A 20,757-nucleotide genomic window follows, 5' to 3' on the forward strand; every position below is an offset into this window, starting at 1 on the left:
AAAAAAAACATAATCACAATGAAAATAGGTATACTTGGCAAAATCAACATAAGATTACAGTGCAAACTGTTGAGCATAGTAGTAGAGGTAATGATGGTACCTTTGCATTAATATCTCAAAGGTCCTTTGACTCACCTCGGATCCACTGCTAGCAGGTTGAAACATGAGCGCAGTTGGGTGTAAAACAGAACAATGACTCCAACCATTCATCAAACCTGGCTGTGGGAAGCTAAATTTGTCTAACATTAAGCTGCATCCTGGCCTCAACCAGGCCAGGAAACGATCAATTAAAATGATCTCTTTCCATTTCTGGTAAGAAGAGTGATAAAATATCCTATAAGAAGTTTGTGGATGGCTGCACAAACAACAAGGTTTCTCTGCAATCTGCTAAAGGACATTTATGCAAATGCTAGCGTTGATGATTAATTTAAAATTGATTTAAAAAAAAAAGTCACAATGGATTAAAACTTGCACACTCAATTCCTGAAAACATTTTAAGACGACCTTCATAACAAGGGCAAGACACGTCGCTACTTTATAATTGGGGGAGAAAAAAAGGTTTACAACTCCTAAAATACAAAAACAAAATAAGAAAGATGGAATGGGCAAAAATGACTAATTAGAGAAGAAATAAAACTCTACACATAACAAATGACAGAAAATAAATTGGGGTGAAACCATCAGGCACAGTGTACCATGGATACGCAATAAAATATAAAACTGGAATAAAGCGGCATTTTTAACCGTCAGTGCTTTTTGACTTCATACTTTTGTATTTTCCAGAGCGCTTCGTGCCATTTTCCTAGCATTTTCATGTTTCTGAGTCTGCAGGGATCCGCTGCGAAGGACTGGCTCCTTTCCATGCAGGCTTCCTCCTGTTACTATTTCTTTTTTTTTCTGTTGCCTCATAATTTGGCTAAAGTTGACATGGGAACAGTTTAGCCATAGGTCACATTCTCCTCAAACCACCTGCTGCGAGGATAAATGGAAAGACTGGAGAGCAAAAGGGAAGAAGGGAGAGGGAGGAAAATATAGGTTTCGGTACTGTTTGTTAATGCCACGGTGGCTAACAGCGTGCTTCTGTATTTCTACAACAAAAAGCCCTGAAGGGCTGTAAATTATGTCCAAGTGTTTAAGTAGCAACACAAAAACTGCGTTTCAGTTTTTCCAACCAAGTAAGCAACTGCGATTTCAAAAGAATATATTTGTAAGACTTAGGAATTTGGTTTTTCGCTAGATAAACGTGATTTGAATATAATTAAGAAGCTCTTGTACTGTTCAAAACACTTATTTATTCTTTATATATTTGCAAATGGAGATGGCGTGGACTAAAAGTAAACAAAAATGAAACTGTCAAAACTTAGCAAAAGCCTTTTTTAATAAATTACAAAGCAGTTTGTCACAAACCTTACTGTACAACGAACAAACTCTTCTGTATCTTCATTTTTTTAGCGAGAATGCTGAACCAAAACTAATATTGTGCCAGTCTCTTCCAGAAAAGAAATGGAAGACAATTTTTTAAATATTCTTTTAATGATCAAATGACAGCTAAGGATAGACAGAGAATACAATTTATGATGCTATGATGTGTATGATTCTCCTCCTCCTCCTTCCAGTTCCTCCCCTTTTTTGGACGCTTATCTTATCGTTGCTCAGTCCCACCTCCTCTCCCTCAGAGTTCTTCTGAACCGAAAGCTGCAAAACAGGGAGAGAAAAACCTATGTAATGAAATCCGTCCAGAGGTTTTAATTCTCGCAAATATAGTTCTTTAAATGCAAAAATAAAATAAAATAAAATACCACTAGGAATAACTCAAAAGCTGAATGCATAAATTGATTATTACTCATGTTCTTTTTTTTTCCTGTTTTGATCGTCGGCCTTTAACATATCTACCTTTAAATAAAGTTTTTCTTTTGCCTCTTATAATTAACCAGTAATTCTGTTATATGCAAGCAGTTAATTACTATATTTTAGTTTGTTTGAAGAATTACACCTGATAGTTTAATGTTAATCTTGAGTCAGGATGTTTACAGAGTATTTTCTCTGCGTAATGAGCTATAACCTTTAAATGTATCTTCATTCCAACTCCAGACATGTAATTATGAGGGTGAAAATGTATGAGCTTAATAAATTATCAGCTGGGATGATAAAAAAAAAAAAGACTATTAATTATCAGTAAATCTTATTTATTTTATTTTTTTTGGTGGTGAATTAGTGTGAGGGATGTTTTCTTACATGTGAAGGTTTCAGTAAGCTGATGAATACCTTCCTCTTCCTCATCAGGAGCTACCAAACTTGCTGCAAAGGACCATATCATCTCCAGCCAATCGTCGCTCTCCTGAGGCGTGATGTCACCGTGAACCCCAGCAGGGCTTGGCTTCAGTGAACGAAGCGCAGCTGAAATAAAATACAATTTAAGAGAAAGGGGTTGGATCATTTTGAATGGCTGAAGGTGAACTTTGACCTTTAGCTAATCGTACAATGAGGGTACTTTTTTCTGAAGTGGATTTTTTTTAAAGCCTTTGTGTGAACTTTCTGTGTGATTCACATCGACTGGCGCTCATCAGCAACACAAAGCAAGTTTTCTAACAAGAAGCCTTTGCACAGTATGTTAACTATTTATTTATTAATATTTTTTTTACATCTGCTCATTTTTCCATCACTTCTATTCCTCATTACATTCAGGGACCTTTAAGACTTTTCAAACATCACTAGCTTGCAGCCAACTTTATGTTCAACTTCCTATCACAGTGCTACCGGTAACATTATCCCGTCCTGCATTTGGACATTTTATCACTCTTGGAAAAAATTCCCAGTTAAGGATTTTTGCATCTGTACCATCAGTTTCGGCTTTGCGGTGAAGAAGGAAGGGAAATTCTTCCCTATAGCGAGGCATAAATATAATGGGCCTCCTCTTTGACAGTAAAACGCGCTTTTTGCATTTGAGCTGCAGTTAGAAAATTTCACAACTTCCTTCAATCTCTAAGCAACCACCCAATTTGGAGTTGTGTGCACTTTGTGCTGCATACTGATTGCGCGTTTCAGCTGCTTTGTGAGGTACTCTTTGGTTTCATCCAGTGCAGTGGTAGAGCAGGATGGAATATAAATCCCTTGAAGCGCTACGAAGCATTGTGCGTGTTGTGAAGTCGTAATCTTCTTGTCATGAGAAGAGTCTACTTCTCCTCCTTAAAATCCTTCTCTACTTACTACGTTCTTGATGTTCCCCAGCAGAGAGCATCCATGTTTAATGTCACAGTGAAGGAAGGAAGCCTTAAGCAAACTCACTACTTAATTCATGTTAAATTAAAATAATTTATTTGGATTTTTAAAAATATAATGATATATTCTGTAGACTCAACAATTTTTAAGCCACAATGTGACTGGGATCGTGATAAAAATTTTATTTTATTTTTTTCACAGTCAGACGTGTGAGATTGACTTGTACTCTATAATGTTACATAAGTCGAGAGCGGCACTAACAAATGAAGGGAGCGTGTTTCATCTCACCTCGAGCCCTCAAGCCTCTCTTTGCGATGGCAGGAGGAGGAGGGAGCCCTGAGCGGGAGACACGAGTTAAAGACAATCAAAAGAGCCACATGGTGTGGAGAGAAAAAGCAAGAAACAAGTAGGCAAAAAAAAGAGAGAAAATGAACAGAAACATACAATATGCCCACAGCATGTTTTATCAAAATGAACGTTTTTTTTTTGTTTTTTTTTTGAGAGAGAGAGTTCGAAAACAAGAAAAAGTCACACATAGCTTTTCAAACACACACACTTAAATGTTGCTGATTGCATGCAGAATAATACCATGGCAGGAAAAAGCAACAACACACATGCCAAAAGTAACGTTAAGCATTTTACCTGGTCTTCTGTCTCTGACATTGTCTGTATAGATATAAGGCAATCTCTCACTGACATTTTCCATTACAGTTCAACAAGCAACCAAAAAAAAAACAAAAAAAAAAACGATTGGTACACATGATGAATGATGACACAGTCTTGTTTTATTTTAGTCTTCTGACATATGCTGTTTTGAACAAATATTTTATTGAAAAAACTGTCAATTAGAAAGAAAATAGAACGGTCTGTATAAAGGATAAAGCAAAAGTGACATTGGTGTAATCTGTCTTTTATTCTGAGCATGCAAGATTCTCTACTACTGTCAGAATCAGAATGCCAGATTTGAAAATGTGTTCAATCAAAAAGTAGCATTTATAGGCGAATTTAACATGCACAGCAAAAGATAAGCAAATGTCATGGGAAAATGCTTCAAAAAACATACTTCAGGTTACATTTATGGTGTTGACTAAAGGTTTTAAATATGTCACTACAAATGATTTTAGAGGTGTTTTTGAGATGTATCCAGTTGACAGTAATTATATAATTTCCAGCTTTATTGGTTTAGGCTGGTCAGGAAATTATTATTTTTTTTTTTTCTGATCAGCAAGCACACGATATGTAAGCACCACCAAATGGACACAAAGCAATCTAAGAGGCCACCTGAACAGAAACATGTTCATTAAGACTGTGAGAGAGCGAGAGAAAGCAAGACTTCAATCGGGGGAAAAAACCTGAAGGCTAAACAACGTACAAGCAACGTACATGTCCAAATCTGTGAGCCACCTGGACCTTAGAGATACACAGTTTTCACTACAGCAAAAGAAAAAGGATGAAGGGATTCCTCAGCAGAATATTGACGCATTTTTTTTCAAAAAGATAAACCAAACAGAAAATCTCTTCTCAATTTCTTTTTTCAGACAAACTTTGCTGCAGTTATTGTTCTTCTGCTTATCGTCTGACAAGTTGTCTTTGCCGCCGTGGATAGGCAGGACTGTCACAAAAATATATATCTTGGCTGCTGCTCAAAAGCATCTCCAGAGACCCCTAGTGGACCCCCGGGGGGCAGGAATGGCATCAAACAAGGTAATATATATGCCTTCTGTACTGTACTTGGTGCATTTTGTAATATTTCCAAATGCAACTGTGAGAATATGAATTGTTACCTGCGTTAATTTAAGAGCCTGCATAGCGTGTGGCTGTTGGCACAATATCTCCAGAGCAACAGGGTTCCTGGTTTAAATCTTCCCATGCAGAGTACTCTTCTCCTCATGACACCAGAATTTGATTGGCTCAATTTAATGTTTTCCTGTGTGTGACCAGTACAAATGTTACGCCTAATGTATTTTCTAGGCTTGCTCCATGGTAATGATAATATTAATAATAATAATAAAAAAAAGATCCAATTTGTGCTATGTGGAAGGTAAATCCTTCCAGTAATTACAGTCAAAAGCATCATTTTTATGTGTGAAAATAAATTGTTGCATATTTAAGGATGAAATGTTTACTGCAGAAAATTACAGTTGCCATTAGTAACCATGGCTGGGTCCTAAAATGCTATAATCCGTAAGTTAAAGGCACGAATATTTTCCCACTTGGTGCCGATATGTAAAAATAACCGTTTTTAAGCCCCTGACAGCTTAAAAAGCTGTAATCATGTAGCATTTCTGCAGAGCAGTTCTTTTCCATTTTTCTCTAAGGGACTGGTGAATTGGCAGATTCATCACTTGTGTCTGCGTGTTGTGATAAGTGTGTCGCCTCCAAAGTGCTAAATGCATTGTTTTAATTATCTCCGTGGATCTCTTTAATTTTCCCTCTGGCAGATGGAAGTTGCTTTCTGCCTGTTTCTCTCTCGGTGTGGGGGAGCTGCAAAGGCTAATGGAGCCTCATAAACAACTGATTAATGCTCTAACATTTCTTTGATTGGCACTCAACCCACAGGCAGAAAATCCTAAAGTGGACGGACTTTCCTTTCGATAATTACCTTTTCTATGATATCATTTGGTCTCCGCTGCTTCCTTAAAGCGTGGGCACTTTCCTCTATTATCTTTTGAAATCTATTTCATTTCGCTTTGAAGTCGATTTCCTCTGCATTTATTTTTTCTCTCTTTTATTCTTCCTGCTCTGCAAAACCTCTTTCAGATTTTTGAAGTTTGCCAAGAATCTTGAGATCAGAGAGGAATCAACAAAAGCAAAGAAAAATGCTACATTTTGCTCCGGCAGCTAAAAACTGTAAACAAACCAGAAGACAAATGGAAAGACATGAAAAGAACTGGTTCAGAAAAGGCATATGATATTAATTACACAACATAATTCATTTACAGGTAACAGATATTGAACTGACAATAGCTTGAAGCAACTATGTTTTGCTAAGACCCAGTGAAAGAGTTTCTTTCTCTCTATTTCCAGTGATCTTGCTCAATGCATTACGGCTTCATTTCTCCTCTTTTCCATTTCATTGACCTCAGTCTGTCTATGTCTCCTCTAAATTACTTTCTTTTTTACATAGTTTGTCAGTTTGTGTTTTTATCTTCTCCCTCTGCTGCTTTTACACTCAAATACATTTTTTTCCATCTCTTTATTATTTATCTTTTTTTTTTTTTTTTGCATTAATCGGAACCAGCTATTGACACCTTTTCCCACGCCTGAAGGTTTCAGATAAGGATTAGGGTTCGGTATAAGCAGATTTATGTTCATGCCTCATTTTGCATGAGGCTCCAACAATTTTTCTGCAAGATTTTCAACAATTCATCTTAGCTTTTGTACGAAGACGTCTCTCTATGTTGTCATATGAGCCCACTAATGTTTTTACTGCCATGTTTTTTTTTTTGTTTTTTTTTTTTTTGCAAACAGACGCCAAGTTATTGTAAAAGTATCACAACACTTGCAAATATTTGCCTCAAAAAATAAAGGACAAGAAACAACACTGGTTATTTTACCTAAAATGTTAATGAGCAGTTTTGCAAGGCACTATAACAAATGATAACTTGATTAAACAATTTATGTAAAAAAAAAGTGCTCTATAAATAAACTTTACTTACTTATGCTATTATAAAAAACATATTAAATAGACTTCATGGAACTATAGCTTGTCTATTTTTTTTCCATCTGCTTCAGAAAATTGATCAGTCAGCAACTTTAGTCAATAACATAAACAAATCAGGAACATGGCCAGCATTGCCTATAGGCTATATATATATATATATATATATATATATATATATATATATATATAGTTAACTTTACTAGACCTCTGTGTTATTGTTTTTTCTTTTACTTTTAAAGCTAAAGTCTTCTAACTTTAGATTTTATATAAAAACAGAGAATCTCCTCCTCGTCTCAAGAATGTAATTCAGGGTAAATAAATGCTTCACACTGAGGTTGGAAAACTTCTAAGTTGGAACATGTTTGTGAGATGTAGTATCCAACTATTCAAATTAATTTTAGGTCCTTTTTTTTTTTTTTACAAATATTTCGCTGATTTCATCTACATTTCTGCAAGATTTTCAGAGGGTTTGTGGTTGACAAACCCTCTGAAAGGAGGACGTTAAGGCAAAGTAACAGAAAACATCTCACAGTGTAGAAAAAAAAGTCTCCAATTTACTGTGAATCAGAGCTATTTTTTTTTTTTTTTACAGTGCAGAAGGAGATCACTGCATCCGACTTTTAAACTTTTGCATCCGTGCACGCATGCAACACTCTGCGGGCAGTTAGTGCAGTCAAAACTGTGGCTTAGTTGTTGGTTTACCAGGTGATAAACACACGGGGTCGTCACAGTATGACGTGTAGTCTTGGTGTGATGGGATGGCATGAGGATGAGGAGGGAGTGATTGGGTGGAGGGTCGGAGAAAGAGGAAAGTGAAGACAAGAGTTAAAGATGGGTTTGTTGAATGTGCGGGACAGGAGCATCCTTCCACTGAAGGATTGTCCAGGTACATGAACAGGTGCAGTGGTGGGACGGAGAAATCTATGCAGGAGAAGATTCGCCGCATCATTACTAGAATCAAGGGGATTCAAGTAAGGATGCTCTTTAAATACTATATGCAGCAACATTTTTTGGGGGGGTCAGGGGAGGGAAGAAAAAAAGCCACAGATTGTTGTTGCCATAGGAACATAGATCAGCTAGATAACTTCGCAAAGCTTATTAATATTTTGTAAATACTTGGAGATAGACTGCAGGGAACATCGTAGAGATAAAAACACAGACAGAACACTTCGTATCATCAATGTGTTTTTTTTTTTTAACGAATGAAAAGGGAAAACTAAAGTGCGCCGTGATTACTGATAAAACATAGTATGGCCATAGGGTGGTAAAGTGCAGTAAAAGGAGAGCGACAGTGTGTTTCTCAAAATGCTAATGTTATCGTGTTTCTAATTAAAACAACCTCATCGTGTATCATCTTCTGATGCTTAACACCCCTGAGGCGTTATAAATATAGCCAGAAGGATCCACTGACTGTGTAAAAATAGCCACACTGTAGGTTTTCACATAAATTCATATGCACAATTTTTCGGTGAAAAATTGTCTGGACTGAATAAGAAATTTCTCATCATGAATTGCAAACTACAATTAAGTGACATAAAGCAAAAAAAAAAAAAAAAAAAAAAAAAACACAAAAATAAATCACGGACCTATCTACGTATAAGTGTCTTTGAGCATGATCTTATATCTGCTGCTTAAAGTGTCTTTTTTAACATTTTAAAGTCCTTTATAAACTTATTAACCTCTTCAACTCTTCAACTTGTTCACATTACAAAAGCTCACAATCACAGACACCATTATATGGATTTTATGTGATGGCCAAACATAAAAGTTGCACACAATTATGAAATGGAAGGCAAATTCAGAGAACTGTAATGAATCATTTCTAGATCGGATTCATGCTGCACCTACAGCCAAAACATTTTGATGTTATCTCTCTGTGAGCTTTGCACATCTAGAGACCGAGGAGTTTTGCCTGCCCATTTTTAATTTGTTAAATAGTTCAAACCTATTGGGTTTCATTAGATTGCGTCTGTAAAGATCCGTTTTCAAATATTGCTGCAGAAATCTAAGACATCTTCACTAAAACTCTGACCTGCCATTTTTCTCCAATGTAAAAAAAATGAAATATATATGTATATATATATATATATGTATATATATCCTTTTCCTTCCCCGCCACAACTACGGACTGCTTTGTCTTGGTCAATCACATAAAAATCCAACAAAATGTGCAATAATGGAAAAGGCCGGTTTATTTATTTGATTTTTTTACTCATCAGAGGAGCCTCATCATGGAGCCAATGGGCAGACGATCTCATAAGAAAAGAGGACATAAAAAGAAGAGATCCTAATTGTTACATTCGCTTCAATCTTTCGCCAACATAGCTGCAAGCTCGATGAAATTCATTTACCCATTATCTCCTGGCAATGAAGTAATTAAAGCGTGATCACAGAAAACCAAATGTGATCACTCAGTACAATTAAGTTGTAAAATGAAGACAAGATATGTGAGGGGAGGAAAAAAAAAGTCAGCTCCTAGTTTCTGCACCAGAAAATTGTGTCGACTGATGTTATTAAACAAATCGCATTACTTTAAGCTCTTTGCCCTAATCATAAAGTGTGGTTATGGTTTTAAAACACGTCTTAGCAGCGGGTGGTACCCTTTGAATCACTTCTACAAGTGTGTGTGAGTCAGCTTTTTAAATGGGGGGAATGTGGATGTAGTACAAAGAGCTACTGCGCTGCTGTGTTAATTGCAAAAAAGAGGAAGCTAATTAAAGCTAACATGGAGCCGAAGGTGTGAGCGAGAGGAAAAAATAAAACATGGACAAAAGGGGTCATTTTCAAAGTATCTCCTTGAAATGAGGGGGGGAAACGCCTTTCAGTCTGCTGCTTTAACCAGCTACAGGTGAAGCAGTGAGGACGTTGCAGTTGATGAGTTTAATAAAAACAGGGGGGTGAAAATGACGACAGTCACGACAGCACGTCCACTTTTGAAGTCGTCTTCAAAAATGTCTCATGGGTTTTTATTGGTGAAGAATGAATGTATGACTGCAATGCAAAATAAATAAATAAATAAAATAAAATACATCAAGGGTGAGAAGATGAAAGTTGTCATTAGGTCCAAAAAAAAAAAAAAGAAAAATCTTAAAACCACATTATAACCCCATTTAGATGGCATTATAACAATTATTAAAAAAAAGAATTGGAACTTAAAGTTTCTTGTATGAGATTACTGGGTGTTTGAAAATACGTAATTGTTACCTGCCAGGGTCTTGTAGTCAAGCAGATCAAACAGCACGATGGCCACACCGGACCATGTGAGGACCAGGGCCACAACCAGCAGCCAGGCCATGGGCGAACTGAAGGTTAAAACGACGTCATCCAAAAACGTCCTCTGATTGGACCGGGACGGCGGGCCAGCCTCTCCACCGCTCATCGTTGAAGGAAGCTGGAGACAGGCTGAGGAAAAAAAAAAAAAAGAAAAAGCAAAAGAAACAAAGTCATTTTACACAAAATCATAATGTTTATATACAGCTGAAACCACATATTAAGGCGATGATGTCAGCAACACCGGAGTTAAATTAGGGATCAAAAGTCCTTAGTTTGACGATAGTCCAAGACGCAAAACACATCGTTCAAGACATTTTTTTTAAACATCTTTTGGTATTTCTGAATCATAAGCAGACTGTATCATGTAGCGCTGGAGTCGTCCCACGATAAATTCACGTCGGCGAAGCCAGAACTGCGCAACTTCAGTCTGTGCAAACTGAAATATAAACCGTATGATTAACAAGCCAACGTGCAGGAGGTGTTTATCCACGCAGATGATGGTGACTCATTAGAATATGTTCGGTTTATCCGCGCAAGTGTGCGCGATATGAGGAGGCGCGATGAATCAGAGTGAGACAAAATAATGAGAGGGGAGACAGATCACATCAACGGCGCGAGATGAATTACTCCTCCAAAGAAACTTTTCATCATCCTGCGGCAGAGGGGACGGGCTCTGATAACACGATTACGTGCAGCAAGTGTTGAGCTGCTTCACTTCATTTGTTTTTCTGTTTCCTTGCTTGACTCCCACTGTGTACATCGGTCGTTACAAAGAGATAATTACTTTTTGTCACACGCGCGAGGGCTTCTCTCTGGAGGTCCAGCTGAAGTGTCCATTATGCCCGTCTCGTTTTCTGTGTAAAACGTTCCTGCCGGTAGACATGCATTAAGGGAAAGTTCGAGCCAACTTATGCCTGCAGGCTGTGTCTCACTGTGCAAATTAGCGTATTCTATAGCTTCCACCTTTGATTGCACAGAAAAGATTAGCTTAACTGCACTTACTACGACGAGTTCACGCACAAGAAAGATGATAAAAACACTGTTCTGGTGACATCTAGCAGGAAATTCTCTATGTAATGCATATTTATTCAGAGATAATAGCCAGTGATGCATTCCCCCCCCCCACCCCCTCTGTGTGACAATAAGGGCTTTCTCTACTCTAGTCTTTATCAAGAGCCGCTCAATAATAAGCACTTCACACAAGAAAACTATATATATATATATATATATATATATATATATATATATATATATATATATATATATATATATATATATATATATATATATATATATATATATATAAACTTAAAAATGCAAAAAGAAAAAAAAATAAATAATGAAGAGCTGAGTGGGGAATTAGAGTTCTTGGAATAAAGCAGCGTTGCAGGCAGAGCCAACAAACGCATGCGCAGAAGGACAGATTAAATAATATAACCATCTAAAAATTGTCAATGTTAAGAAGAAAACATGTTTAAAAAAGTTTTGGAGCTGCTTTGAAAACTTGAATGGAGCTGGCTTTGTCCACTGGCCTCCAGGAATCCTCTTGTTAGAGGTCAGCCTTTGCTCCTGTGTTTGCAGACCTGCTGTCACACCTGGAACCACATCCTCCCTATCGGTGGGCTGCATAAACGCTTTAGTGAACCAGGGAGACGTCCTTTCCTCCTTGGCATTATTTCTGCGATGTGGTTGACTCTAATATTACCTCTTGGAAACTCTTTTGGTTTTATTGACATTTGCTGAACTTTTCTTTTAGAAATCATGTTTGGATGGGAAGTTTAGTTGGGGTTTTCTGCTTTTCTTTTAACATCTTTTTTTTCCCCTCTGTTTTGCGGCCAAACAGGGAGCTCAGAAATAGGAATTTAGTTTTTTTTTTATTCAGATAGGACTTGATTTCGTTTTCAAGCCAGAAGGAGCGCTTTCCTGTGTTGTTTTGGCATTGGAGGTCTTGAAATTTTCTTCTTTATTTGTACTTCCCTTCTGTTTGTAAAGCCTTGAGCCAGTACTAAAATAAATAATTGAGGTGCTAAGATTTTTTTTTTTTTAAAGTTACTGGCTTCACTTGTGTTACCCTAGACTCCATTTATAGGTTGTAAGTTAAGTGGGGGCTCATTTGAGATATCTTTGTTGAAGAAGACAAGATTGAGTTTTGGGTTTGTTTCATTATCTTTAGTGAAAACTGTGCTGGATAAGCAGCTGCTAACAGATTGTGACTTGCTTTCTGAAGCATTTTGATCCAGTCTGACATTATTCCTCAGGAATAAAATTCTGCTGTATAGGAATCACCACAGATCAGGCAAAGAGCTAAAAGGGATTCGGACTTCTACATCTGTGCCAGAATGACTCTAAAGTTCAACAAAACACGATCCGCACCATCGTGAATGCAGGGGCTGAAGCAAAACCTTGATAGTATTGAGGTTTTTATTTGATTGGTTTTCTCACCTGTCTTTGTCTCATAAACTTTTTTTTATTCTTCAGTTACTCCCTTAATTAGAGATGCCATTCTTGGATCATGTTCACTGCTTGGAATCAGACTTATACATTTCATGGATACATTTATCTTTACAGCCTATTTCCATGCCCTTTTTGCCCAAGTGTCTCACTCATGGCTCACTGGTTCTCCCACAGTCATACAGAACACAAGTTAAATACCACTAAAGATCAAATGTCAACACACACACACACACACACACACACACACACGCACACACACACACACACACACACACACACACACACACACACACACACACACACACACACACAAGAAAAAAAGGATGAAAGCACAAATACTTGTATTTTCAGCTCATTAGCAATTCTTAGCAAGACTCTGCCATGTAAATTAATGTTCTGTGCGATAAAGGAAGCTGTTTGGTCGAGCGCACTATTCTAAGTGATTTGGTTTTGTAGCAAAGTCTGGCCAGTAGTTTTAAGATATATCTGTTGCTAACAATGTGGAGAACTGATGTGCTTTGATTTTGTGGCTGACCTTTCCATTGCTCCATTCGTTTAACGAACTGCTAAATCAGTTTAGCGTAGCTTCACTCCCACACGCTGATGTACATTTCTGCATGCGTCTGAGCGAAGAGGGCCGAACACTGGTGTGTAAAAAAATAAAAAATAAAAAAAAAATCACTGGGATGGGTAAGATATTACTGAAAGTAACTGTGCATGTGATCAAAGGATCTCCATCGATCAAAGGAAGCGCTGACTCGTTGAGCATTGTTACCAATGATTGAAGTGTCATCAACGCGTCTCGCAGCAGACTGGACACAATGCTGCATTGTGCGAGTCTCCTCGCGTTGCAGTGTAGCATTTTTTTTCCCTTTTCGGATCAAAATCCATGCCAAAGTCTGCAGCTATTTTCTCTTTCAAATGCGTCTGTCCTCTTCGCAAATGACCCAGCCCACCTGTTGTTTCTGCTACATGCTGGGCTGATCTTCACACACGCTCATGGACACCAACTGTTGTTGCCTTGCTCGCGCCACGGGAGGGAACAGAATTAGAACAATGTGGGTGCAGTCTAGTTTCTGGCATTTGAGGGCAAATGAAAGGCAAGAAAAACTCTTGACAATGCAACTGACTGGGCAACGTGAGAGCTTGTTGAGCAAAATCCACACACTATCTGTTCGTCTTTTAAAGAAGTTAAAAAAACCACAAAAAAAAACAGCGTCTCGGAATAATAAACTCGTTGTTCGCTGTTGCAGCTTAGTCACCTAAAAATGTAAAACAAATTATAATATGAATGAATTTATTCATTATTCATACATTCAGTAATTATCTTGTTGTTCCTCTACAAAATCACCTTTGCTGGCATCCCTAAGAATCCTTACAAAACAGGTGCAAATGAGGTTATTTTACCTTTTTTTTTCCTTTTAGAAGGACCCCTGATTTTCTCAGAGTACCTAATTGTGATGTGAGCTAAATAAATCTATTCCATTTAAAGATTAGCTCTTTTTTAGTATGAGGTTGTGCTACTGCAACAAAAAGACACATTTATTTTCAATCAACTTTTCATTGGTGCCGATAAATGTGCAGGGTCATCCAGCGAACGAGAAACATTTCAACCAAATAATGTTTAGTTAATTGAATGTTATCCTTACAATGGGATACCTCATGTGTTCTTACTGAAGTTACATTTCGGGGTTCTTTTCTTTTTCTTGCATTTTGTTGGACAGGTTGTCCTGAAGGAGAACAGGAGAATCATTATCACCTTTGCACAGAACCTGTGTGCAACGATCACTACGGCCTGCTAACACTGCCTTTTCTCCTGTGACACATAAAGCCGTTAAAGGAAGAGTGTACATATACTCCTAACACTGTACATTTAAGCGGATGCAGTCAATATTCACAAATAATTAAAGATGCCATTTTGAAACTACATTGTAAAATCAGTTAATGTTGCAGGGAGATAAGTTAAAAAGGAAAAGAAGAGGAGGAAAAAAAAACAGTTAATGATTTAACATCAAAGTAGGATATTTATATAAAAACTGTGATTTCCAGCCTGGATTTCACAGTCCCCTGTGAATACCAAGACACTTCCAAGAGATCTCAAGTTGCTTAAAGGAAAGAGGAGGAAATGTGCTACATAGACATCTACTGTTTGAAGTTCTTTAGAAATACCAAATACTTTGAACTCTTCAAGCTGTAGAAATAGAACATGTTGCTTCCATTTATTTATTTTTTATTTTTTTTGTGTGGGGTCATGAGCTAAAAGAGTTGGAAAGCACTGGCTGAGAAGAAGGAGCAAAACAGAATAAAAGCTGAATATGGCCCGGTATTGAATTATAGAAATGGGTGAAATTTATCAGAGACTGTCGTCACCTCAGTGAAAAAGAAGACTGACTGAAAAATTCAGCGATAAAAGGATCTGAAATGTGAGTCAGCGCCCGTCTGACTTGAAATTTCATCTCAGAGAAGTCAGTACAGTTTAATCTATCTTGCTTTCTACCGTCACCCGTACACAAAACGGCAAACTCTGGTTTTGAACGTTTATTTTCCCACGACGTGTATGTATCAAATTCAACACAGCAGTAAATGACATAAGTGAAGGTGGAGGCAGAGGACTGAACAATCCAAATGGAGCAGATAAAAAACAAAAAAAAAACAAATAAGGTTGGTAATCAGGCCAGGAGTCATGCACAAGTTAGTGTTAGCTACGGCCAGGTCTGTTAGCTTTTCTTCACTACTAAGTGAAATATTTGTATGTATTCAGATTATCCTAATCTAATATCAAAATATGTTTAATGGCATCATAAAACATCAAAACAGAATAAATGTTTGAGTGGGCAAATATTTGTTTAAAGTGTAAATAAAGGATTTTCTTATGAATGAAAATAAAAGAAACTACATCTATTTCATTATGATTTTAAAATAAAGTACTAAATGACAAGAGATAGATGAGAAAAGTGTAGAAGTACTTTTGTAATCATATTCTTCAAGCCCTAACAAAAGGTCGAACTTGACTCATAACCCTTTGTGAAAACAATAACAAACAATAACATGCCGCTTTTCCTTCATGCATACTTAAAAAAAAATGCACAGAATAACTTAGAATGCCCTCAAGCTTCACACATCAATATGATTATAGCAAATATCAGGCAGGGCCTAAATCATTTTATAAGTATCTTACCTTTTGAGTTTGACGAGTGTTCGCAGACAACTTTTGGTCCTCGGAAATCCTGGAAAAGGCTGCGTTGCCAGGGAAACCAGCATGTAACTCCTTCCTAAAATCCCTTTTCTGTCTCACTTGATTGAAAGAAAGGCAACGTTCAAATCCGGCAGCAATGAGCCCGCAACAGTTGTGCTGAGCTGGATCACAAGCAGGTCTAATAATACACTGGAAAGGCCCCCCCAGCAGGAGGAAATGAAAGATCCCTTAAAATAATGTTGCTTTATTCCCCCCGTTGCGGGGCGTATCTCTTGACTCTTGCGGCTTATATCCAAGAAATCAAGTCAAGGGTTCAGAAATTTAATGGATTCCCGAGGACAGGCAGAAGTTTGGGACGAGTAGAAAGGAGCAGAGAGAGGGAGGTGAACCCTCTGAGAGTCACCCCGCCCCTCTGAGGGTCCAAAATACAGGACAGCAGCGGGGCTGATGAGGAAAACAATCTAGTTTATTAGCTTCAAATCCTATTAAAGCAATTAGTTTACATCTTGAAATCATTTATTTGATTCACGTAACTGCATGCTTAACATAATTTAGCAACATAACTCTTTGGATTGTTACCTCCAAAATAACAAATGGATTAGTTGTCTCTTCCTGCTCTCTGGATTCTTATGAACTAAATGGTGGCGATACTTTACTCTATGCTGCTCTGACTGCAACTTCTGTTTTTTCCAGGGAAGGTCTCTTAAGAACTCAGGCTGGTCCAGCAGAGGTCAATTTGAGGACTAAATAAGTGAATAAATATTCTGCCAAGCCCCGCATGAGTTTCTAAGCCTTGTCAGAAGCTGTTTCCGAGGCCCATTTGAAATTACGCTGTGTGTGTGTCCATGTGTGAGAGCTGTGGGAGGGAGTAACCTGACCCCCAGCCTTGCCCTGGGAGCCCGCACTGCCGAGGCTATAATTAGAGACGCAGACAGCAGCTGGTGTTAACATTGGAGTGGACTGCTTCAGATGTAGGGCGCATGGAGGCACAGGAACGCTTGCCAGCACCCGAACCAACACAACCCGTGTTTGCTTTGAGGTGAAACCGCACACACCTTTAAAAGACGGAGAGGGGCGCTGCGCAGAAAGTTCTGCTCAGATGATTGGCTGGACTTTGAACTGCAGAGAACCGAGAATAGGTTCAAGCTAGGAAATATGCAAAAAAGTTACTGTGTATCATGAAAAGAGACATTTTATTATTAGGTTTTTTTTTTTTTGCATTACAGGATGTGATAAAGAAATATCCTAATGTTATGTTTTTTGATCGGAAGGTAACATCTTCTTTATGATTAATCCTTTCTTAACTATCCAGTCACATATTTTTTTCTACATGGATGAATCCAGAAATCATTCTTTATACATTTCACCAAGGGCAATAATATGGTATAAATGTAAAGTGTGGAGCTAAATCAAAACCTGGTTCTTAAATTCTCGTCCTGCAATCATTGTTTGTGTAGCATGCAGCTTTAGCCAGGTAGATTTATGAAACAATAATTACTTTTTCATTTAGTTAGATGGCATCACTGCTTATAAAACTATAGATAAACTTACTCTGATCAAGTGTACTTTCTAAACAGGATTTTGAAGAGATCTGACATGAAACTCCTAGGTGTTTATTTATATATACAGTATATATTTTTTCAGTCAATCCACACAATCACATTCAAATACGACGGATGGTCCAGTTTCTAAGGAGGGAGAGTTTTATCACTTCTCAGAGTCTGGTGCAGGTCAGAAGAATGATGTTTTATCCAGCCACACTTCAGCCTTCTCTGCACCTCGGCTGGTAAGCAAGGATAATTTCACACCTCAGGCAGCTACAAGATGCAGCTGGATATGATGTGACCGAGAAGTTGCTACAGCGCCTCCAGGTGAACTTTCGAAGCTCGTGTTTGGAAATTCAGACCTTTTGATGTTTGCCAGACAGGCAGATAATCCATCTTGTTCTACATAAGTGATGTGTGGATGACGCCTCGAGGACGATGAGACTTTGGGTTTGACTCTGGGGACTGCAGGGCGGATAGCGCGCACACTTTTTAAGACATGGAGGCAGCCTCCAGATTTCTGGGTTCAAAATAAAAAAAAAAAGAAGAAGAAAAAATAACGAGACAAATATAAACGAATAGAGGAAGTAGGACAGACACGCGAACAGATCATCACAATAACCTTTTTTGTTAAAGAAGAAGGAAAAATATAATTGTTTTAATTATCTATTCCTCGTAATGATACATAAAACTGCTAGAAGGGGGTTGTAAACTTTATTCAGACTCTGAAAGGCAACAAATCAGAGTGCCGTAACCTTCGAGTGAACTTTCTACAATTCTTCCCATTTCTAACAAACCGGTGCCTCAGGCTATTTGGGTTGCTGAACGGCCAAATTCAGGGCAAACATGAGCGTGTTTGTGTTTAAAGAAATCAGACGTTTTGCTTTGCTTACATGTCTGGAGCTTCAAAGTTACCTTTAAAGGTCAAAATAAAGTAGCACAGGACTCACAAAAGCGTCAAATCTGAATGTTGCCTTTACATTAAAAATGTTTCTAAAGCGGCCTAGAAAGTGAAAATGTTACACTTGAAAGTGGAAACATCTAAAGAAATGTGAATATCATGAAAAAGCTCGAAATGTTTCGTCGCCCACATCGGAAAGTGAAACTTATTATATACAGCCGACACGCACAGTTAATGGAATTTTGATGATTGTTGCCTACATATTAAAAAAAAGCCCACAATTTAATGTCTCAGAGTCCACAAATTGCTTTATCTGACATTAAAGTACTTACAGAATTAAAATGCTTGTATCTTCACCGCACAGCGCGTTAGAGGTCTTAACCCAAAAAGCACATGGTGAACATGAGGGTGTTAGTGGAGCAGATGTGAGGAACACTGAAGTCATTCATCATGTGTCTGGTTCTCCAGAACTCTCTCTGCTCTCTCATTACTGCCTGACTTCTTCACCCTCCGACTTTCTTTCCTTTCTGGTCTTCGTTTCCCTCCATACTTTCTTCAGCTGCTAACTTTCTGTTCTCCCTTCACCTTTTGGTCCCTTCCGCCTTCGCCTTTCTATATGTGTTTTGTTATTTTCTTAAAAAAAAAAAAAAAAAAAAAAACTTGTTCTCTTTACTTGTGTAATCCTTTACTCATTACTTTCATCTCTCTGCGTACTTTGCTCATCTGTCTTTGTCACTATTTATCCTCACTTTGCCTCGCCAGTCCATTCTTCTCACTCTCCGGGACAGAAAACACACACGCCCAACACTTCTTATTAAATTAGTAATAATGTCACCATGCTTCCTCCCAGGAGGCGACTGTTATTGACTTCATTATGCAAATGCAAACCAGCCCAAAGCTATACCACTGATGGGTAAGGACACACATACACAAACTGTTTGTAGGGCAAGTGAGCTGGCCAGGAATAATTTCTTGCTGCTCTTGATAATTATGTCAACCAGTGAAGTTGACGTGTGTATTAACATGAAAATCTGCTAAGCCCAAAAAGTCCTGCGGCTTGTGGTGTCTCTCTATTCATGCGACAATGAGGAGTCAGAATAGGATGGACTCAAAGAGAGAAGTCAATAAAACCACTTCATTGTGTTTATATATCAAATATCACATCGATATAATAAAATAGCATCAGTTGTCATTCTTAAATGTGAAGATTAAAGCCATAAGTTTACATACACTGAATCAAAACACTTTCTCTCAAAGATCTCGTGTTTTAGGTCATTTAGAATCAACAAAATTATTCCTATTTGCAAAATCCCACAACTATAGCAAGATTAAGGGATTGAGAGGTTAGCCGAGACTTTATCGTTTTCAACAGTGAAACGTGTCCTGCGCCGACATCAGCTGAAATGCCGCTCAGAGATGAGGAAGCTGTTACTCCAAAAGAAAAATAAAATGAAAATCAAAAAAGAAGCCAGATTACAGTTTTCAAATACACACATGGAGAAAGATCTTCATTTTTGGAAACAAATCCACTGATCTGATGGCTGTAATGACCTTCAGCCTTGTATGAAAAAACAAATAGTTGTACCATCTAAATTGTGAACTACGGGGCTGGCAGCTTCATCGCAGGCTGTTCTGAGTCGGCACGCTTCATGAAATAGATGCCATCATAAGGAAAGAACACTATGGAGCAAAATATCAGCCATTAAACCTGGTGCACAAACGAGTCTTCAAAATGAACCCAATGCATACGGCTTGACGAAGTGGCTCGGACAACAAAGTCGATGTTTTGCTGTGACCAACACAAAGTTCTCATTTTCATCCTATGACGAAGTTGTGGACAGATTTGAAAAGGTGGCGTGTGAACAAGGCGGCCCAAAACAATCTGACTCATTCTTTTCTGTTCTGAGTTGTTGATCCACTGCAGAGTCACATTTTTGAGCCGTGCCATTACTAAAATTCCCAGTGATTTTGTAACACCCCAGGGGGATAAAAAAAAAAAAAAAAATCAACGGATGTAAAAGCCAAAATGGACGTGTCCAACATGCACCGCTTTTGCCAGAGAGCTTCCACGTCTTTTATAGTTTGGCCAGGAAGTTGAAACCCTCTCATCTCTGAGCGCGATCAGACAAACACCCAGCTCTGGCACCGGCTGCAAAGAGTTCAGCCACTATATGCTGTGCTTTGACACAAATTCACAGACCTTCAAGCATCCCCGCGGTGCGTACAATACATGCACAGGCCTGAGTATGCGAGCACACAGTTTCTGCCACGCTATTGGCAGTGGCAAGGAGGACAGATGGACAGACTGCAGAGAGCGGAGACGAGACGGAAATTAAAGTCACAGTTGAGTAATTAGAGTTTGACGTCTGACTTTATGTGGCGTTTATGTAGACCGACTGAATAACATTCAGGAGATGTCGTGTTCTTGAGCTTTATCTGTGTAGATATGATATATTTATATTGTAAAATAACATATTGTTAAAGAACGTATATGCACTTTGGAGTA

The 20,757-nt window shown here is 38.1% G+C and overlaps 1 protein-coding gene across 4 annotated transcripts; it reads right to left on the reverse strand.

Moving 5' to 3' along the window:
- Positions 1–1,360: 1,360 nt before the first annotated feature.
- LOC106917069 (triadin) lies at positions 1,361–16,350 on the reverse strand. Of its 4 annotated transcripts, none has more exons than XM_088002098.1 (6): positions 15,789–16,350; positions 10,088–10,285; positions 7,586–7,627; positions 3,508–3,555; positions 2,266–2,397; positions 1,361–1,695 (listed from the first exon to the last, which is right to left on the reverse strand). In XM_088002098.1, exons 2-6 carry the CDS (start codon positions 10,260–10,262, stop codon positions 1,673–1,675), a joined length of 420 nt encoding a protein of 139 aa, XP_087858224.1. In that variant the 5' UTR covers positions 10,263–10,285; positions 15,789–16,350; the 3' UTR covers positions 1,361–1,672. The 4 variants fall into 4 exon arrangements, with proteins under 4 accessions (XP_087858224.1, XP_087858223.1, XP_087858222.1 ...); XM_088002097.1 differs by lacking the exon at positions 7,586–7,627 and adding an exon at positions 3,862–3,885 and having other exon boundaries at positions 2,236–2,397; positions 15,789–16,343; XM_088002096.1 differs by having other exon boundaries at positions 2,236–2,397; positions 15,789–16,328.
- Positions 16,351–20,757: the final 4,407 nt, after the last annotated feature.

This window comes from Poecilia mexicana, unplaced genomic scaffold (assembly GCF_051168715.1).
Source record: "Poecilia mexicana isolate PSO_F unplaced genomic scaffold, ASM5116871v1 scaffold_21, whole genome shotgun sequence".
Classification (NCBI taxonomy): Eukaryota; Metazoa; Chordata; class Actinopteri; order Cyprinodontiformes; family Poeciliidae; genus Poecilia; species Poecilia mexicana.

Coding starts and splice junctions, on each gene's coding strand:
- LOC106917069 (XM_088002096.1), bottom strand. CDS start 10,262: ATGAGCGGTGGAGAGGCTGGCCCGCCGTCCCGGTCCAATCAGAGGACG. Junction 7,628..10,087: donor TGACTACAAGACCCTGGCAG/GTAACAATTACG, acceptor CATCACACCAAG/ACTACACGTCATACTGTGAC. Junction 3,556..7,585: donor CCCCGTGTGTTTATCACCTG/GTAAACCAACAA, acceptor TCTCCCGCTCAG/GGCTCCCTCCTCCTCCTGCC.